Source organism: Nothoprocta perdicaria, unplaced genomic scaffold (genome assembly GCF_003342845.1).
Source record: "Nothoprocta perdicaria isolate Ctin4 unplaced genomic scaffold, notPer1 scaffold_191, whole genome shotgun sequence".
Lineage (NCBI taxonomy): Eukaryota > Metazoa > Chordata > Aves > Tinamiformes > Tinamidae > Nothoprocta > Nothoprocta perdicaria.
Window position 1 is genome coordinate 164,264 of NW_020455105.1, and position 18,069 is coordinate 182,332.

At 39.1% G+C, this 18,069-nt stretch overlaps 1 protein-coding gene across 2 annotated transcripts; it reads left to right on the forward strand.

Moving 5' to 3' along the window:
• The first annotated feature begins 75 nt into the window (after positions 1-75).
• On the forward strand, positions 76-17,006 carry ALG6 (ALG6, alpha-1,3-glucosyltransferase). 2 transcript variants are annotated; one of them, XM_026037184.1, is made up of 15 exons: positions 76-89; positions 2,716-2,827; positions 3,437-3,521; positions 5,094-5,183; positions 6,124-6,212; positions 8,486-8,568; positions 9,278-9,342; positions 10,653-10,838; positions 11,363-11,498; positions 13,501-13,586; positions 13,958-14,042; positions 15,200-15,270; positions 15,610-15,678; positions 15,814-16,012; positions 16,266-17,006. In XM_026037184.1, exons 2-15 carry the CDS (start codon positions 2,746-2,748, stop codon positions 16,461-16,463), a joined length of 1,524 nt encoding a protein of 507 aa, XP_025892969.1. In that variant the 5' UTR covers positions 76-89; positions 2,716-2,745; the 3' UTR covers positions 16,464-17,006. The 2 variants fall into 2 exon arrangements, with proteins under 2 accessions (XP_025892969.1, XP_025892970.1); XM_026037185.1 differs by lacking the exon at positions 76-89 and adding an exon at positions 286-310.
• The last annotated feature ends 1,063 nt before the right edge of the window (positions 17,007-18,069 follow it).

An 18,069-nucleotide genomic window follows, 5' to 3' on the forward strand; every position in this document is an offset into this window, starting at 1 on the left:
CGCATGCGCAGTGTCCGCCCGCGCTCCCGCGGCGGCGTTGGGCGGAAGCGGCGGCGTCTGGCGGCGGGGAGCGCGCGCCGTTGTGCCCCGTGAGGAGACGCGGCGGGAGCCCCCGGGAAGCGGGAGCCCTTGGGAAGCGCGCGGGGCGGCGGTTGGGATGGAGGGGGTAGCGAAAGGGCTTGTCGCGCTGCCCGTTAAATGGGGAGAGGGGGGACGGAGGGATCGTGAGGGGTCCTAAGGGATGAGCGCCCGYCTTGAAGGAAAGGGAGCGGCGGGACCAAAAACCGCGCAGTTGTTTTAAGCAAACGAGGTGAATTCTCACTCGTGCTCGTGGGCAGCCCCGGAGAGTTAGCGGTGCTGCCTGTCCGCAGGCCAAAAGCTTTTTATTTATACATACACACACACACACACACACACACACACCCACACACACACACATATATGTATTTGGTTTAAATTGAAAGCCCTGGAACCAGCTGCCCTCCCCTGCAATGTGCGCTTTGCTTTGCATAGCGTTGTTACACGGTGAAGTTCAGAGACCGCAGTTTTAGCACCTGGTCTGGGTTGTTTTGGGCAGTTTGGAGGAATTACTAAGATAAATTTAGAAAAAAAAAAGTAATACTTTCAAGAGTTGCTTATGGGAGGAACAAAAGAAGAAACTTAAGAAAACCAAGAGAACGGCAATTCCAAATATAGGGAATGGCAATGGAATGAGAGGAGCAGGGAGAGTGGGAGGCTTTGTTCAGGTGGGAATGGCACTAGGAAAATTGGTAAGTGGTTACAACGAGTGGGAGGGAAGAGGTAGGAGGAGGGGATTGCAAGAGGCAGGCAGGTGAGATTCCCAAATAACCTGGGAAGARAGAAGAATGAGTGGGTTTGGTCTCGGTTACTGGTGCCAAAGTAGGTGAGAAGACACCAGTTCCAGCTGGAGATGGACAGGAAAGGGCAGATGYGGGTGCCTTACGGAGAGGAAAACCCAAACTTGCAACATGTAATTTTGGAAGTCAATTATCAACAAGCACCGTATCTTATTAACTAAATGTGCCTATCCTGTGGTTTAGATAGGCAATAAATGTGCCCATCCTAGGTTTATCCTAGCCTAGAAAGCTTGCAAGATTAGTGTTCATATTCCTGCCTGTAGAGGATGGTCTGCTGTTGTCACAGGTTTATGTTATTCAAAGACCGTCCTTTTTTTTTTTTTTTTTTCCTTCTGCTTTGACGTTGATCAGTTACAGCTTTCAGTAGATGACAAATGAATATGGATTTCATTCTGCAAAATAAYCTTTAGCATGCCTTATAGTGCTTCTGGTCTGCTAATAAAATGGAAGTTGAAATACTGCTGCTGTGGGTTTTCTTTATTTTTTGGCAGGGACAGGTATGCTGAACCCACCTGAACTGGTGCTGCCCCTTTCTAGGGGGAAGTCCTCGACAGTCCTTTCCAGACTTGTTCACTGCGTGAACGAACCTGTTACTGACTGAGGAGGGCATGGTGCTACTAGTGCCGCTCGTTCAGCCTTTAGATTTGCTTTAAATTTACTGCTGACCAAATCTCTTTGGTCCTCTGGATCAAAGTTTGTATATTCTTTAGCCCTTTTTTTTTGCACAGGGTAGCAGCTCTCTTGGTATACCTCCACTCCCAAGCTTGGTGCATGAAGCCTTTAATTTGACAGATCTAGGAACACCCCTTATTCTTACTGCATCCAATCCTTACCATGGTCAAGCAGAACGTCAGTTGTTCTGCCTTTTTGTGTTAAAGGATGTAGAATAAGATTTCTTCTGCCAGGTAGAAGATTTCAGCTGACGGATCCTTTAGGGAGAAGAATCTGCGATGATTAGTGTGCTTATATTTGGAAAAGGAGGGGTTGAATTTCAAGCCTGTTTTTGAGTTTCTGRGAGATGGAAAGCAGGTTCCAATCAGTGATTTTTGATCTGAGAGGCCGTACCTTTCCATTCCTAGGTCACAATCAGAACCAAATTTGTATCACTGACGTAGTGGTCATGTAATAATAATCATTATAATCATTAGTGTTAGTATTTGTTGGTCTTTAGAATTCAGTTCTAGCCACATTTAATGAAATCAGCAGAGTATGAAGAAACAATGTGAATATGCTGTTGAGGGTAGAATAGGCTTTAACTGACAGAATTAAAATACGTTGTCCGGTGCAGGAGAGCTAATGTGTGGACAGGCATATATCAAAAACAAATGACATAAGCAGAAAATAAATGGCATTAACTTAGATATTTATTTATTATTCTATGCAGTTAATTCACTAGAAGGCCAACCAAATGTAGTTACAAATCTACGGATTTCCAGTTATCACGTACAGAGAAAAACCCACCTTACATTTTTGCGTAACAATTTGTGTGGAACTTATTAAGTTGAAGCTTAGGTACATTAAAATGAACCATGGATATACAATATAGAGACTTCTGGCATCAGTGAGTTGAAATCTTTCACTCTTCATTTTTTTCTTTTTTTTTTTTTTTTTTTTTCATTTTNATTTTTTTCTTTTTTTTTTTTTTTTTTCATTTTGTGAGATTTCTGGTCAGCTTGTAACTCAGAAAGATGCTTCAATTGCTTCTGCCCAGCATTTGACTTTGTACTTAGAACTTTTTCTAGGGATGGGGAGGAAACTGGGACTACGCAGTGTCGTTAACTACCTAAGGAACCAAAGCAGAGACAGTGTTATAGAAATATTTCTGGTGTCATTTCAGGAAGCATCTGGCTTGTTACAAAGATCAGCCATGGAAAAGTGGAGCTTAATGACAATTGCTGTTTTACTAGGACTTACTGTACGCTGGACCGTATCACTTGGCTCTTACTCAGGTAACAGATATCATAGTTTGTTGAACAGCCACGTTAAGGAGCTTGTGCTAAGTTAAAATAAACTTGTATGCAAAATTTTAGAAGGAAGCAAAATGTTACTTCAGCTATTCTAATGCTTCTCTGTTTCCTGGTAAGTAAATTTTAAAATACAGCTGGCTGCTAATTCTAATAGCAAGGTGCCATGACATGGTTATAAGTGAGAACAGTATCTGTTCTGTATATGCAGAAAGCATATTGGTTCACACAAAATCAGCATGAGATGTCGATTATGTGCATTTTCTTATTTCAAAGAAATGCCTCAGCTTTCATACTATGCTTCCACGTGATTTTTCCTTTGTCAGGTGAGGAAGCCACTGTATTTCTCCATTTGCAGCAGAATATCTTGATAAGTGGTTATCACAGAAATACCCCAAAAACTAAAGGAATGCATAAATTTTTTTTTCCTCCCTGCTAGACTCCTGAGCAGGTTGTTTTTGCTGTTTGCTTATCAAATATAACAGAAGAATGGAGAATCAAATTAGTGGTGTATTATATGCAGGTACACATTTAGAGGAAAAACAAYGTGTGTAAATGGAATAAATTCATAAATACTTTTTGTCATCTCTTTAGGTGCAGGAAAGCCACCTATGTATGGAGACTATGAAGCTCAGAGACACTGGCAAGAAATTACTTACAATTTACCCATCAAACAGTGGTACGTGGCACTGCTATATTCCAGGTTTCATAGGTGTAAATGTAGCACTTTTTAGATTTCTATGCTTTTTTTTTTTTTTTTCTTTTTAATACTCTGTGAGCTACTCCAAAAACCCATTTGTGGTGGTGCTGTTCCTGTTCTTAGATTGAAGTGCCGTTTTTTTCGTAATAGAAACATACTAACATTCAGACCTTTAGCTTAATAGGTATTAAGCTGTTATCTGTGTTAACTGTGTTATCTATGATAACATAGTTTGCAACAATTAAAACAGAGATAGGCTTTTTGCTAAATATTACTGCATATAGTTTTTTTTTAATTGGAGCTCGGAGTTTATGGAAGGTAAAAGTTAGAAACACACAATGTAACTGGAGACCTTACTGCCAAATATTAAAAACYGTATGAAAAATCCGAACTGCCTTGGCATAAGCAATCCTGGATAGTAGGATAAGTTGTAGAGATGCATCTTAAAAAAATATCATTTATCATCAGTTGTTTGTAAGAGTCTTCAGGCAGCATATATAGAATCCAAGAAATATCATGTACTATAATAAATGTCAGAAATGGGCTGCATTTGAGTGGAGGAACTGGAAAAGCCAAGGGCCTTGCCCCTTCGCAGTAACAATAGACGAGTCAATCTGTTTCACTCTGATATTTTAAAGGACCAATGTCTTATTTTTGTAACTTCTGTTTTCTTTGGAAAAAAAGTTTTTGTTTCTCATTTGGAAGAGGTGCCTTAATTCTGGCTGCAGCCAGCCTCCCATGGAAATAGCAACATAGCAGAACCGGGAAAACCCTTCCCATCCCTCTTGTTCTCCTGGGTTATATTCTCAAGTAGGACTGGGTAAAGTGGCTGCAGGTGGCAGATCTCATTCAAGTTCCCCACCATGTGTTTGCTGGCTAGTCCGGAGGCATTAGTCCAATAACTTAGTTTTGCTTTTAGGCAAATAAGTTTCAATATACCCGCTGTAGCACTATATTCCTGCAGATATATGCTGCTTTTGTAGTCCATCTGTATAATACCTTTATGTTTTCCTGCTCCCCTAGCACTCACTTGCTTTTCAACAACTTAACTTCCACGTACATTTTTTCCAAGTTTTCATATTAAGACCCATGGGACAGATCACAAGTGTTCACCATCGACAAAAATACAACGGAGCCTGGAAATGTAGCAGGTGAAGTTCAGCTGCCCAGAGGTCAATGTTGCATATGAAATGTGCCACCCAAAAAGGATTAGTATAAGGAAAATCACTAGTGAATTAAAATTGTAAGCAAGTTTGGACTAGCTGTTTTTATGTGTTTGTGTTCTCTTTTGCAAATACAGATGAGTGTATTCTGCATCATTTTGCTTTTGCTCTCTTGCTTGAGACTTTTTGTAAAAGGAAAATAMGGCAGATGTAGAAGGTGCTTACTTCCTTTGGAAGGTGTTGGTAAAAAAACAACAACAAAAAAAGCAGGAAAAAAAGCAGGAAAAAGCCCCACACAACAACTTTGCTTTAATGTTCAATGTTTTCTCAGTCTGAAACTATGCTGGAAATGCATATCTCCTTCCTTTTTTTTTTTTTTTTTTTTTAGGTACTTCAATACAAGCGACAACAATCTACTATACTGGGGCCTTGATTATCCACCACTTACTGCCTATCACAGTTTTCTCTGTGCTTATGTGTAAGTTCATTATTTTAAATGTTTATTTGTGTTGAGAGTGTAAAACACCAAGTTCACTCCTACATCTCCCCTCCTGTCCCTAGCTTAGGAAAGAAACTACTAGCTAGAAATTACCATCTTGAGACAGCTGATGAAATAGCTTTTTGCTTCTTTAAAACTAGGGAAATAGATTTCACATGTATCCTTGCAGCTTAAAAATTAATATTGCTATTTTTCTATCTTGAAATTATGGTGGAGGGACTGTAGGGTCAGGGTTCTTTTTGYCAGCTTCTTAAATATTAGTTAATTTAAGTGTGACTTAGATTTTTAGCTTTCCAAATGAGCCATTGTGAGACCAGTGATGCAGGGAGAAGAGTGCTGTAGGGAGCGGGTGCATCCCATGGGAAACCTCCCTTGTATTGAGAGCTGCAGTGACATTTGATGACTGGATACCATGTAGATAGCATTCTGTTATTGGAATACTTTTTCCACAGGGGCTTTACTGCTATTGGAATGAGACTTATGGAATAAGAATGTAGGTTAAAGTGCATAGCACAGTTATGTGGGACATCTATGTGAACTGTAAATGGTTTATATTTAATACTTGAGTATGAAAGGTATTTACAATTGTTTTTTCTTAAAGTCAGTGGGACTAGGCTGGAAGTACTTATCTTGTCCTGATAAATATTGTATTCCAATTTTCTCGTTTTCAACTTTCTTTTTTTTCTTTTTTTTTCTTCTTTTTTTTTTAATTGTGAAATAGCAGCTGATCTCTATAGTGTAAACTCATCTAATGGTGAGAGAAACCTTTTACTGGTCGCTATTGCTCTTTGAAATATTTCTTTTCATTCATCWTAATTCTCAGAATATGCTCTTGTACATATCATCTTTATTGCTGAAAGGAATGTAAAGGGAAATGAGAACTGTCTACATTTTGATGTGCCTGTACTTTCTTTGACAGTGCAAAGTTAATAAATCCTGATTGGATTGCTCTGCACACCTCTCAGGGATACGAGAGTCAACTACATAAGTTATTTATGCGTGCAACAGGTAGGAAAATTGTATTTCCTTAGGATGATCTTACAAAGTTGCAAATTAGCTTTTTTTTTTTTTTTTTAACTTCTCTCTCTCTTCACCAATTTTTGTTCAATTCTCTGGGTGATTTTGCACATCTAAATGTTATGAATAGAGCTGTTCTTTTCACTTCTGCTTTCATATATGAAACTGATAATGTTAAATGTACAGAGAATTTTTCAACTGGACTGTTTTAGTAGGAACTTTAAAATGATGCTACTTCCTGGTAGCCTAGACCCATTTTTTTTCCTGTTCTGACAGTTACAAATTCTATTTTATGTTTAGCTTGGCTTTTATTGTAAAAATTAGTTGCCAAATTGACTGGCCTTCACTGACTTTACGTAGCAGGCTCTCAGAGATCTTTATTAGGAATTTCTATATCTGAAAAGAGGAATTACTTTATATTTTTAAAGATGTCATTTTTATCAAATGCTAACGCGTTTCTGAAAATAAACTCGTGTTAACAGAAAAGTAAAAATATGTTAACAGAAAAGTACAAGTATGTTTTACCAGCTCTTCACTAAATCTCATTTTCATTCTGTCACTTTCTGACCGCTTGACTATTTTGATCTGCTTCTGCAACACAAAGGATAAAACAAGTGCACAAAAATGTAAATAATCTAATTCAGCAGCTGTATCTGTAGAGAAATGAATGATGTGGCCAGTGAACTCTAGTTCTCTGGGTGATGACAGATGCCAAATTGTCCTTTTATTGTTTTCTTCCAGTCTAGATCTGTCTTCTGCTGTATGTGACAGTAGAGTTCTATAAAATGCTTTCTTTTGAGCGAATCCTTCTTTTCTTTTTTACCAGTTACAGTGGCAGATCATGATGGTCATCAAAGCAGTTCTGTGCTTCAGAAGCCTCACAATTTGTTTCCTAGTAATTGTTTAAAATGGAAACAAACTTAAAAAAATCACTAGTAGTAAACTGCCCTTCAAATATTCTTTATTAATATTGCAGATAACTTGACATACCAGTAATTTAGGGGAACTGATAATGTTCTGTCAACAATAGCCATTAAAACTGCGCATTAAAATAGCTTGGAATGCTGAGTGGCAGCTGTTGGTGTTACACCTTTGCATTAAGTGTTGGGATATTTATTTTGCTAATGCCTTGGGTACATTTGTTTAGTTGTGGCTTGAGCCTGCAAAATGATCATCATATGGATAGAATCTTGTATCTTTAAGCATTTTCTCTGACAGCTCATGACCCAGAAAAAGATTAAATTATGCTTTTCTTCTTAGAATAATTGTGCTTTTTCAGAAAACTGATTATAGAAATAATCTGAGAATTTGACAGGAATTTAAGACGCCAGTTGAGAATTAAATTGGTGGTTTAAGCACAAACAGGAGTTTCCATAATTCCAGACAGGCAGACCTCCTGGCCCGGTAAATAATCTTGTATGTATGTAAATCTTGTATGTTTGCTATCAGCRGACAATCAAAACCAAATTCTTAATTTTAAACTACCGACCACTTTACGTTCACACAAAAATAAATTGGAGATTGCTGTAGCTGAGAGCGTCTTAATTCTCTCTGTCTTATCAGTGCCTTCCAGCAGCTTGACTGAGTTGAGCTGTAGCTGATTTCTTTGAGAATTCAGAATGCCTTSTCTCAGTCCGGCATGCGAGGAACTAGCGTGTGCTCCTTTGCTGACTGAGGTTGTGCCAGCAGCCAGGACAGCTGAGCGCATGGAAGCAGCAGCTTTGGGGCATCAGCAATGATAGCCGTAGAAATGTTAACAAGATCAAATTCTGTAGGCCTATTTCTCTTTTCCTTTAAAGTGAGACTACCCTGTTACTCTGAAGATCTTCCCCATGTTGGGGTTTCTTTGCTTAAATTTTCCCTTTTCTTCTGCAAAATACTTGAAAACAGCTCTGTGTGACCTCCAAGCACGAACAATCTCTAAAATACTATGATGGAACGTACTCTAATGCAACATATGAAAAATTGGAAAATACATCCTGCCGAGCTTTGGAATTTCAGTCAAGACGAATGATTAAGTTGAAGTTTACATGTTAAATAGATGTAAAACCAGTATGAGAAAGGGAGGCAACTCTGTAGTTGTTATATTTGGGGGTTTTATACCAAATGCAACCCAGATTCGAGGAGTTAACAGGGTAAAACTGCCAGCCAAGTCAAAGATCAAAGATTCAGATGAAAGAGTCAAATGAGAATAGACAATGTTGACTGCATTACAGTAAGATATCTGGGAGGATTCTAACGTGAAGTTAATCTTTATTTCTCAGTGTTTGTTGCAGATTTGCTGATTTATGTTCCTGCAGTTGTTTTATATTGTAATTGTTTAAAAGAAACATCTACAAAAAAGAAGGCAAGTATCTGATACCTGTAAATTAAACATACAGTTAAACTATATAGAAACTTAACAGGTTGTGCRTTGATTAACGTACAGAACATCACAATGGTTTCAGCTGACATAAAACTGATCGCAATCAGTATATCCTGTATTAAAGATTTTCACTTAAATGAAGCCATTAACTTATTTTACAGCAATTATTTTAATGCATTCAATAACAAAATGCACTGAAGTTTAGTGAACTCCTGAATTATTTTCTGGCCATGAACTCCTGAATTATTTTTCTGGCCAAATTTATTATCTGTATAGTAAAAACAGGATTTATGCTGTGACATAGGGGAGTCTGGCAGCTTCTGCCATGCATGCTCCTTAAGGTAAATCATATATTCTGAACTAAGAAGTCTTCTGATTTTTGAGCAGTTTTTGAGCAGTGAGGGGTTAAGGTGGATGGGAGTGATCTTTAAGCTGGTTGGCAAAGGAAAGATCAGTCTTCTTTCAGTGTTTTCTTACTTACTACTTTTTACTTACTTTTTAACTCTTACTACTTTTTAACTCTTCAAAACATTACTGACATAAGATTAATTGGAGAGAGAAGGTTTCTTTCATTGAGAGGGGGACTACTGAAGGCCAAATTTTGCACTGCAGAAGCAGCATGCATTGCAATATGTTTGCCCTTTAAATAAATAATTATTTTTCATTCTCTTTGTTTGATCCTTCCTTCCAGATTTCCACTGCACTCTGTATATTGCTTTATCCAGGCCTAATTCTTATTGACCATGGACATTTTCAGTATCCTTGTATTTGCAGCGAAAAGAATTTCACTTTGTGAAATAACACTGTTCTTGTCTTTAACTGGGAAAAGGTTAACTTTGTATATGAAGTAATGAATRGGGCTTCTGCCCACATCAAAGCAGAGGTGTCCACAAGAATTATAACCCTGATAATTAGTTGATGTTTATGGAGACTGTTGACTACCATARGGAATATTTGGTTTAAAAATTAAGATAAAATCTTTCAAATAGTGAAAATTTGATATTCAGTGTAATTTGAAAACTTTCAAATTTGAAAGATTTTGAAAAAATCTTTTCAATTTTTGAAAAAAATCTTTCAAATTACAATGAAATGCTGCAACTTATTGACTGTGTAAGTTGTGGAATTTGCAGCACAAAGATCTTTAAGAAAAGGCTTAGCAAACACTGCCAGGAGTGACACAGGCACCGTAGACACAGTAGTTGAGCAGACAGATGGACTACGTAGCCTCCTGGGGTGACTTCCAGCCCTGTGATTCTCTGTGAGTAACTGCTACCTGTGGCTGCTCCAAAGAAGTCAGTAGATTTATTTAACTGCTGTGTGTCCTTGCAAGGTCACAGCCCTTTGGTAGAACGGTTTGTTGATGTGAAGCTGAGGAGATCTCAAAATTATATGGTGATTTTTGAGTGGGAAATTAATAGGTTGAAAAAACTTAGTCTGAATGTATTGTCCTAACTATATTGATAAGGATAAAATATTTGGAAGTTGCTGAGGATACAAATATCTCTTGCCTGGGAACCCTTTCCTAAAGTGAGAAGGAAGTACCGTTGCTTTAGGTGGTGGCTCTTATCCATTGTGTACTATTAGCAGCTACAGGAGTTGGGCACGGGATGAGGATGCACTGTGAGTGTGATGTCTTCCCCACGCAGTGGTCCCTGAGCTAAAGAAAAATGCATTTTAAATGGTAATATATTTTACTATTCTGTACACATCTTTTGGGGCAAGGAAGGAGAGATTCTTGAAAGCCTTACTCTTAATAACGGAAAAAAATCAAGGAAAAGAAATGTACAGTACATGTGTATTTAAGACACATATGCAAAACTTGTCCTCATTTTTGTCTGTGCAAAGTTTGAATCRAGCCTTGGACATCCACATAGCTGGACTTGGAAGTAAAATTATTTCTGTTTGTGAGCAAAAGAGTCACAAGTGGCAACACACTTTGAAAAGTAGCTTGGAAAAACATACTCTGTGYGCTGTTTTATCCTTGTCCTCCAGGGCATTTATTCACTAGCTTCAAGTATTAAGATGTTGCTTCTCTTGTTTATCTTGTCCTTGACATTAAAAACCATATACAACTCAGTGAGCCTTGGCTTGGCGTTATGGGGAATACTGTTTTTGTGTCATGACTGGGACCTTTTGGGTTCAGTCGCATTTTGCTTGGCCTTAAATTATAAACAAATGGAACTTTACCATTCTGCCCCCTTCTTTTGCTATTTACTTGGGAAGTGCTTCAAGAAGGGACTGAGAGGAAAGGGGTAAGTGATTTTTAAACCACTTTATTTTGCTCCAGACTCCAGCTGCGCAGCCTATCAGTGAGAATATGGTTCATTGTGTTGCATGGGGTGGTTTCTGAATGAGCTTCTGGTGGAAGGTGCTCACATTGTTGGAATGCTTTCCTGGCATGCCAGATAAGTGCTTCTTGCTGAGGAGATCCTTGTTAAAAATCTAATTGTACTTTTTAGTCCGCTGACTGGATAACAAAGTATATTAAGCTGTCCCTCCTCTACACCCTTCATTCTGTAACCCAAACTAAAGAGGGGTGAAGAGGGGGGAACCGAATCAGGCCAACAGCAGTAGTTCTGTGGCAGTTCTGATGGTCCCTCTCGCCAGGCGGGGCATGAAGAGCTCTTCCTGTTGTGTGGGTAGCTTGTGTTATTCAGATTTGCTGCCTTTGTTGGAGGAGAAAAAAAAAAAGAACTTTTGAAGTACTAAATGTAGAAGCTGCCATTTGTTCCAAGTAGCAGGACTTTTCTGATGGAAGCTTTTCTTTTTTTTGCAGATTGATACTGTTAATTAAACTAGGCGGGACAGTGGTGGCTTCCTTTGCTGTCTGCTGGCTGCCCTTCTGTGCGGACGTGGAGCAAGTCGTGCAAGTTCTGCGGAGGCTCTTTCCCATTGACCGAGGCTTGTTTGAGGCACGCGTGTTTTCTTCTCCCCCTCCCGCCGGGAAATGTTCCGTATTCTTAGATCCCTTGAGAAACCTTCATGGTGACCTTTCGGGATTTCATGGGGGGGACACACCACAGAGCTCGTAATTTGAGCTGCCTTCCTCAGCAGTCATTTCTTGCCAGTTATTTAATCCAGTATTTAACCCCAGCTCAGCTGGCATCTTCCAGGATATTATATGAGTAGACAACACTTATCCCATCATCAAACCCATGCTTCAATCCATACATTTTTCCACTGAGATGGATTCCATAGTAATTGACAGTGTCAGAAGATACAGCCTTAAAAGTTAACAACTTCAGTGAGTGCCTTCTGGTTCTGCTCAGCTTTTGTAACAAGATTAGTTTTAAAAAAGTGTTTCAGATGCAACTGAGAGCTTCCTTTTCGACCCAACATGTGTGTGTTTTTCAGTACAAATTTCCCACAATATTTTCCAAGAATTTTAGACCTTCTGCTTAGGTTACTGACAACTGCAGGTCCTGAGTGCCTCAGCCCTAATCCCGCAAAGCAATTACCACTTACCTAAGTTAATGACCCAGGCTCRTAAGAGAAAGAATCCACTTTTCCCAAGTAAAAGGGACTGATATTGTGTTCAGTCAGGACGAGCCTTAATACTACATCTGTTGAAAGCAGATTCTTAACTTCAGATGTTTCCAGAAAATTAAGCTTTGAATTTTCATTGTTTGATTTCCSGGGGATTGAAGCAAATGCTTACATAGGTTGCCTAATTCTAAATTTCRTTTTGATCTTTGGATGTGAACAACACCACAAACAGCTCTTGTCTCCTTGAAAAGCTAATGGTGATGTTCCAAAGGGAACATTTTGGTTAGACTGCAGTACAAGAGTGTTCTCAGAGTAGACCATAGTATTTTATTTAAAAAAAAAAAAAATACCAAAAAAACCCATCATGTTCCCTTGCCCCAACAGTGATCTTGCTGCTTGGCTCCTGCCTGAAATTTATAAATAAATATTTTTGATCATGCTTCTTTTTATCCAGCACAAAGTTTTAAAAAATAAAACCCGTAAATGACAAGAACGGATGAGCCTGAAAGTGCCTGAGGATTTTAGTCTAATATTAGTCCAAATATTTTCTGAGCCGGGGAGTGACTTACTGGATGCTAATGTAGATAAAACGAGAAATTGTCCACGTAAGCAATGCCCAGGAAATTTATCCTGGGCTGCGTGTAACAGGTTCTTTGAATCGGTTCCCATTTAGAGACGCGGTAGCAAATGCCGCGGGTTGCGCAGTCGTATTGGCCGCTAAGGAGGCGTCTCGTGCGTGTGCCGGCCGGCCAGCCCTGCTGCTCCCCGTAATCCTGCGCAGAGCCGCAGCGCGGATCCGTGTTGCCAGCAAGCCCACGAGGAAGATGGCTCAGTTGTTGGTGCTCGCAGCTTTCTTGCTGTTATGTCTACACAGCTGTGATTCAAGCAGCTGTTTGGGGATGAGTTTCATGAGCGTGATAGCTGTAGTTACAAATTTAATTTTGAAAGTGATCCTAGCACAACTGCTAATGTCTTTAGACTTCGTGATTTATTAGCAGTTAACTCTGTCATTGCTAGCAAGCAGCGAGCGCAGCTAAATACGTGCAGGGATGTAATGAAACGTGACAATATAGGGAATGTCTTCACATCTGAAAAAGATTTCACGTGTGCTGTCACATGAGCAGACATTTACTGGAGACGGAGGATTTCAAACCTTATTCTCATAAAACATGAGGGCTTATGATTAAAAACATGTAGTCTCAGAGAGCTATTTCTCAGTTATTTCAGGATATCTTAATCTAGTTTCTTTTRATTTTCCATGTTTGAATGAAGATGAGACTGATGTAAATAGTTACATGAGTTATGTATATGAGTTATATACATCTGCAAGTACCTTTTTGCAGTATGCTGGTAAAGAAACAACACTGCCATCCCCATCATTGGCACCAGCGTAAGTTAAAATGGGTGCTCTCTTTTTATTTTCCCCAGGATAAAGTAGCCAATATTTGGTGCAGTCTGAGTGTCCTGATAAAGATAAAAAATATTGTATCACCTCAAACTCAACTCAAACTCAGGTAAGACATGATTGAAGTGCAAGATGGTGTTTTTTCAAAAAACAGAGATGCTTAAAATCCTGAAAAACATTCTTCTTATGCTATATTTTTCTTCCAAGTGATATTTTCCTTAAAGTTATTCTTGAGAGTAATTTTCTGCTTGCTTATATAGTGATTTAAGCAACTGTTACTGCATTTTCAAAACCACTCATTTCAGTAAAGATCATTAAGTGCCGCTCTCGTGATTGAGGATTCCTAAGTGATTCTGTGCATGTGAAAATTGCTGTTAAATTCTTGACATGTAATTCTGAAATTTGAAACTATAAGTTAGAAAATTCTCTAATATCTTTGAAGTATATATTCATGTATTACAGAATTTTTTTTTTCTTTAGCTTTGCTGTAACATTCCTGAGCCTGCTTCCCACTTGTATAAAACTGACCCTGGAGCCATCTCTCAGAGGATTTAAGTTTGCTTTGGTAAGTGCATATTTTTAATTGTTCCTATTTTAAGTCCACCACCGCGTGCTGGTGTTTTACAGAAAGTCCTTTCCTAGAATCGTCACCGTGCGCAGCGAATGTCTGCTGTTGAACGTCGCTTTGTTTCTGCTGAAGAGATTTGCCTCAGAAGTTGGTTGCTCTTAGAGTTGAGTATCAGAGAGAGTCTCATGAAGCCTGACTAGTCTTTTAAATCTAGACTTTTTTCCCTTAGCCTCCATTTTCTTTATTTAATGCTGTATTTTTATTAGTTTCCTCTGAAGAGCCTTTAGAAGATTCCCTATGCAATAAAGCCCTGTATAGAGTTGAAATTTCTCCTCTGTTTTGTTGTGTTTACAGTGATAGTTTTTCTTAAGGTATTGGCTGCAAAATTCCATAAAAATTCCCACGATGGGCATTGCAGGCTCATTAGTGGTTTGCAGAGAGAACAGTACCACTTTACTGAAATGTTTGCTTTTTCACATGGATCTTTAAATGTAAATTTAGCAAAGTAACATCACTTCAATGCAAAATGATTTCTCTTTGAAATCAAAGTTATATGAAAATAGTCCTGAGGTTTCTCAAGAGTTATCAAATAATTTCTTTTATTTTTTAAATGTAAGTTCTGCTTAAATGTTTATTTTAGCATTGACTGCAACCACCATTTAACTTCCTTAAAAGCTGGTTTGTGTTTCACAGTATTTTATATTTGGGAAAAGAAGAATGACTGCTTACTTTAAGATATTGACTGTTACTGATGGTGATTAACAAAATTTAAGCTCAAAAAGCTGGGTGGTTCTCACTGTGACTTAACTCTGATGATGCTCGTGTATGTGAATAGTTGYTTACTTCAACGGGGATGATATTTACATCAAGTTTAGCAATATGGGGCTTTGCTTATGTGAAATGTTTTCTAATTCTGAGTAAACTTTCAAACACTGTTTTTCATATGTATAGGGGTTACAGGAGTAGCTCTCTAAGTTTGGGTGGCACAAGAATTAGATAAATGATCTTCTTTTTAGTTAAATTTAGGGTTTTTGTTTGTTTGTTTTTGTTAAACTTACTCAGTTCATTTATGTACAACCAAGGCCAGCTGAGAAGGTAACACAGGGCTCTGTGCTGCAGTCAAATACATGAAATCTCTGATTTTCTCTTCCCAGGTTAGTTGTGCGTTGTCATTCTTCCTATTCTCCTTTCAAGTACATGAAAAATCCATTCTTCTGGTGGCAACGTGAGTATCTTCTTCATCCRTACGCATGTTCCAATCTGGGTTTTTCAGTGTGCTTGTTCCTGCACACCGCTTTCTCACAAATATATCTGATTTTAAAAGCTCTGCTCCACGCTGCAGTTATTTCCCGAGTACTTGGGAGCTGGACGGGGTGGCCGTGCTGCTTTCTGCTGCTTGTCCTGCCCGTGCAGGCGTGCAGTGCTGCAGCACGTCCCTGCTGCACCGCTCGGGCTGGTGCTTTGGCTGCTGCAGGTGCTGCTGCTGCAGCAGCCGTGCAAARGGTCGCGTAACAAAGTGCTGTCGCTGCTGTGCTCGACTGTCACCTTTCTGTTTTCATTTCAGACCGGTCTGCTTAATCATAAATGAAATTCCTTTCATGGCTACGTGGTTTTTACTTGTATCAACCTTCAGGTGAGTCAGATTTCTTCCAAAATAGCAATCTTCCCTGAGTCTAGTCAATAGAAATGGGTTTTCTCCTCTGTCTAAATTGTTCGAAATACAGCTTGGAATGTCAGCTCACTTCTGTGGGCAATTCTGTTTTAACAGCCTGTTGCCCCTGCTCCTGAAAGACGGGCTCCTGTTCGCCTRTACCGTGACAACCCTGGCGTTCCTGTCCGCTTGTGTCACATCCTTTTCCATACTCGACAAGACTTCAGCAGAGGACTTGCAGCTGAAATCGTTCTCCCTGTCTATTAAGGGATATGTTTCTTGGTTTAAGTCATTTCCAAAGATTGTTAAGAAGCTGGTAAGTAACTTTAATTCTTCATAGCCCTTACTTATAGCTCTTCATATTACTAAAATACCGATATGAACCAGTGTAGTGTCCATAATTTTTATACAGCCTCATAAGGGCAAAGCCATGTGCTGTCTGTGTGGAGKGAGGCTGTAATATTTTTGCAATGTCATCTTGCCACAGAATTAAGAATACAGGCCGTCCAMGCAGTGAAAATAACTGCTTACTCTYGAGTTGTTAAATCACCATCTTTCTTTTCTTGCAGTTTCTTGTTTCAGTAGTCGGGATGGGCATCCTGACTTTACTGAGTGCTACAGTGACTCCTCCCCAGCGGCTACCAGATTTGTTCCCCCTCGCTGTCTCCATCATTTCCTGCTTACACTTCTTGTTCTTTTTGCTCTATTTTAACATTGTTATACTCTGGGACTCAAAAAGTAGTAGAAGTCAGAAGAAAATGAGTTAATTTGTGAAGATCAAGGAGTAAAGTGAATGGACAGGATGTTTTCAGCGGATCGTGTCTGGTGTTACAGATCAGCCTGTTTGATGTAACACAATTTGAGTGTTCTAAGGAGAATCAGGAAACACATTACGCACACTTAAACATGAAATGATTAAAGACTGTTTTGAGGATGAAGTATTTCACAGAGCATTGGAAATTGTATTTGGTGAGTTTTCTTCAGACTTGTAATACTTAAAATATCTAATAAAGGACCAAATTTTGAACTTACAGTAATTCAGTCAGGATATTGTAGCAAAACAGCATATTGCTCTGCTAGTATTAAGTTTACACATTTCCCAGTATAAAAGATATAAGCAATTCAAAGTCGTGTTGTTTACATAGTGACTCTTGACTGTTGTAAACTCGAAGTTATCTCGAGTGTTGTTTTAATGGCATAAATTGTCTTGTCTGTTCTATTATTGTCCTCTCTTACATTTTCCTATAACACACTGCAGTATCAAAGCTAGTGACAAGGCTGTGGAGCAGTTTCAGTAGCTGTTCTGAGGTTTTGATCTAAATGAACAGTTGTTTCTCCAACTCAGTGCTGTAGGGAAGAAAATCTAACGGTCAAGATCACAGGTAGGAGGTCTGTACAGCCAGCCACAGGATGGACTCAAGTTCTGCAGCACGTGAGGAGTGTAATTCTGGAGCAGCTTCAGCTCAGGCTTCTGTCCAAGTTGATATGAAAGTTATTTTTTTATTATAATGGGTTATTCCCTACAGTACCAATACGTGTAGAAGGCTGAAGAATAACATAAGCCCTCGAAATACCTGGAAGTTGGGATCTAGCCTTTGGAGAGGGAAGGGTTCTTGTGTTACGTGGCGGGTTGGAGCACACTTTCCCTTTGCTGCAGATCAGCAGATATCATGTGGTTTTAACATGTATCAGTCTTACATTAGACTCAAGAGTTGTTCTTAACAGAACTAGAAAAGCCTATTGCTGGTTTTAACAGCTACTCCGTAAAGAATAAAAATGAAGCTTGATRTATTTCAGCAGAGCTAGATTTTAGTGTTAATGTATCAAGAAAAGTTAGCTTTGCATGTTAGCTGGGAGCCAGACAAAAAAAAAGGTTTATCCACCATAACTTACTTCTTCTAAAATAAAAGCAACAACGAAACAAAAAACATAAGTTGCAGACTGAATTGTCACCAGCTATTTATTTTTTCCCTCTCCACTTTAAAGTTGATCCACATAAAGTAAGCAGCAAGAAAAGAAATCACAATAGTAGTGTAATTAGGAATACCTGTCAGCAGAACGGGGAGAAATAGGCTGCGTATTAAAAAACAAAACAAAATTAGCCATCGGTGTTTAAAGACTCATACCCTGACCTCCCTGCTCTCTGCAAAATACCAGCCTGTCACTGACATTAGCACGTCCCAGGGCCGTGGCGGTGCAGGGTAACCGCGAGTGTGTGAATCAGCTGCTCTGCAAACTCCAGCAGGTGAAGGATGCAGCTCTGCAAGGGGCACCTCCCTCCCTTCCCTTTTTCCAGTTTCAGTTGCTGTGGAAGGAGTAATGAGAGGCACCCTTATAACCATGCCAGCTACGAGCAAAAGGAAAGGCATTCTT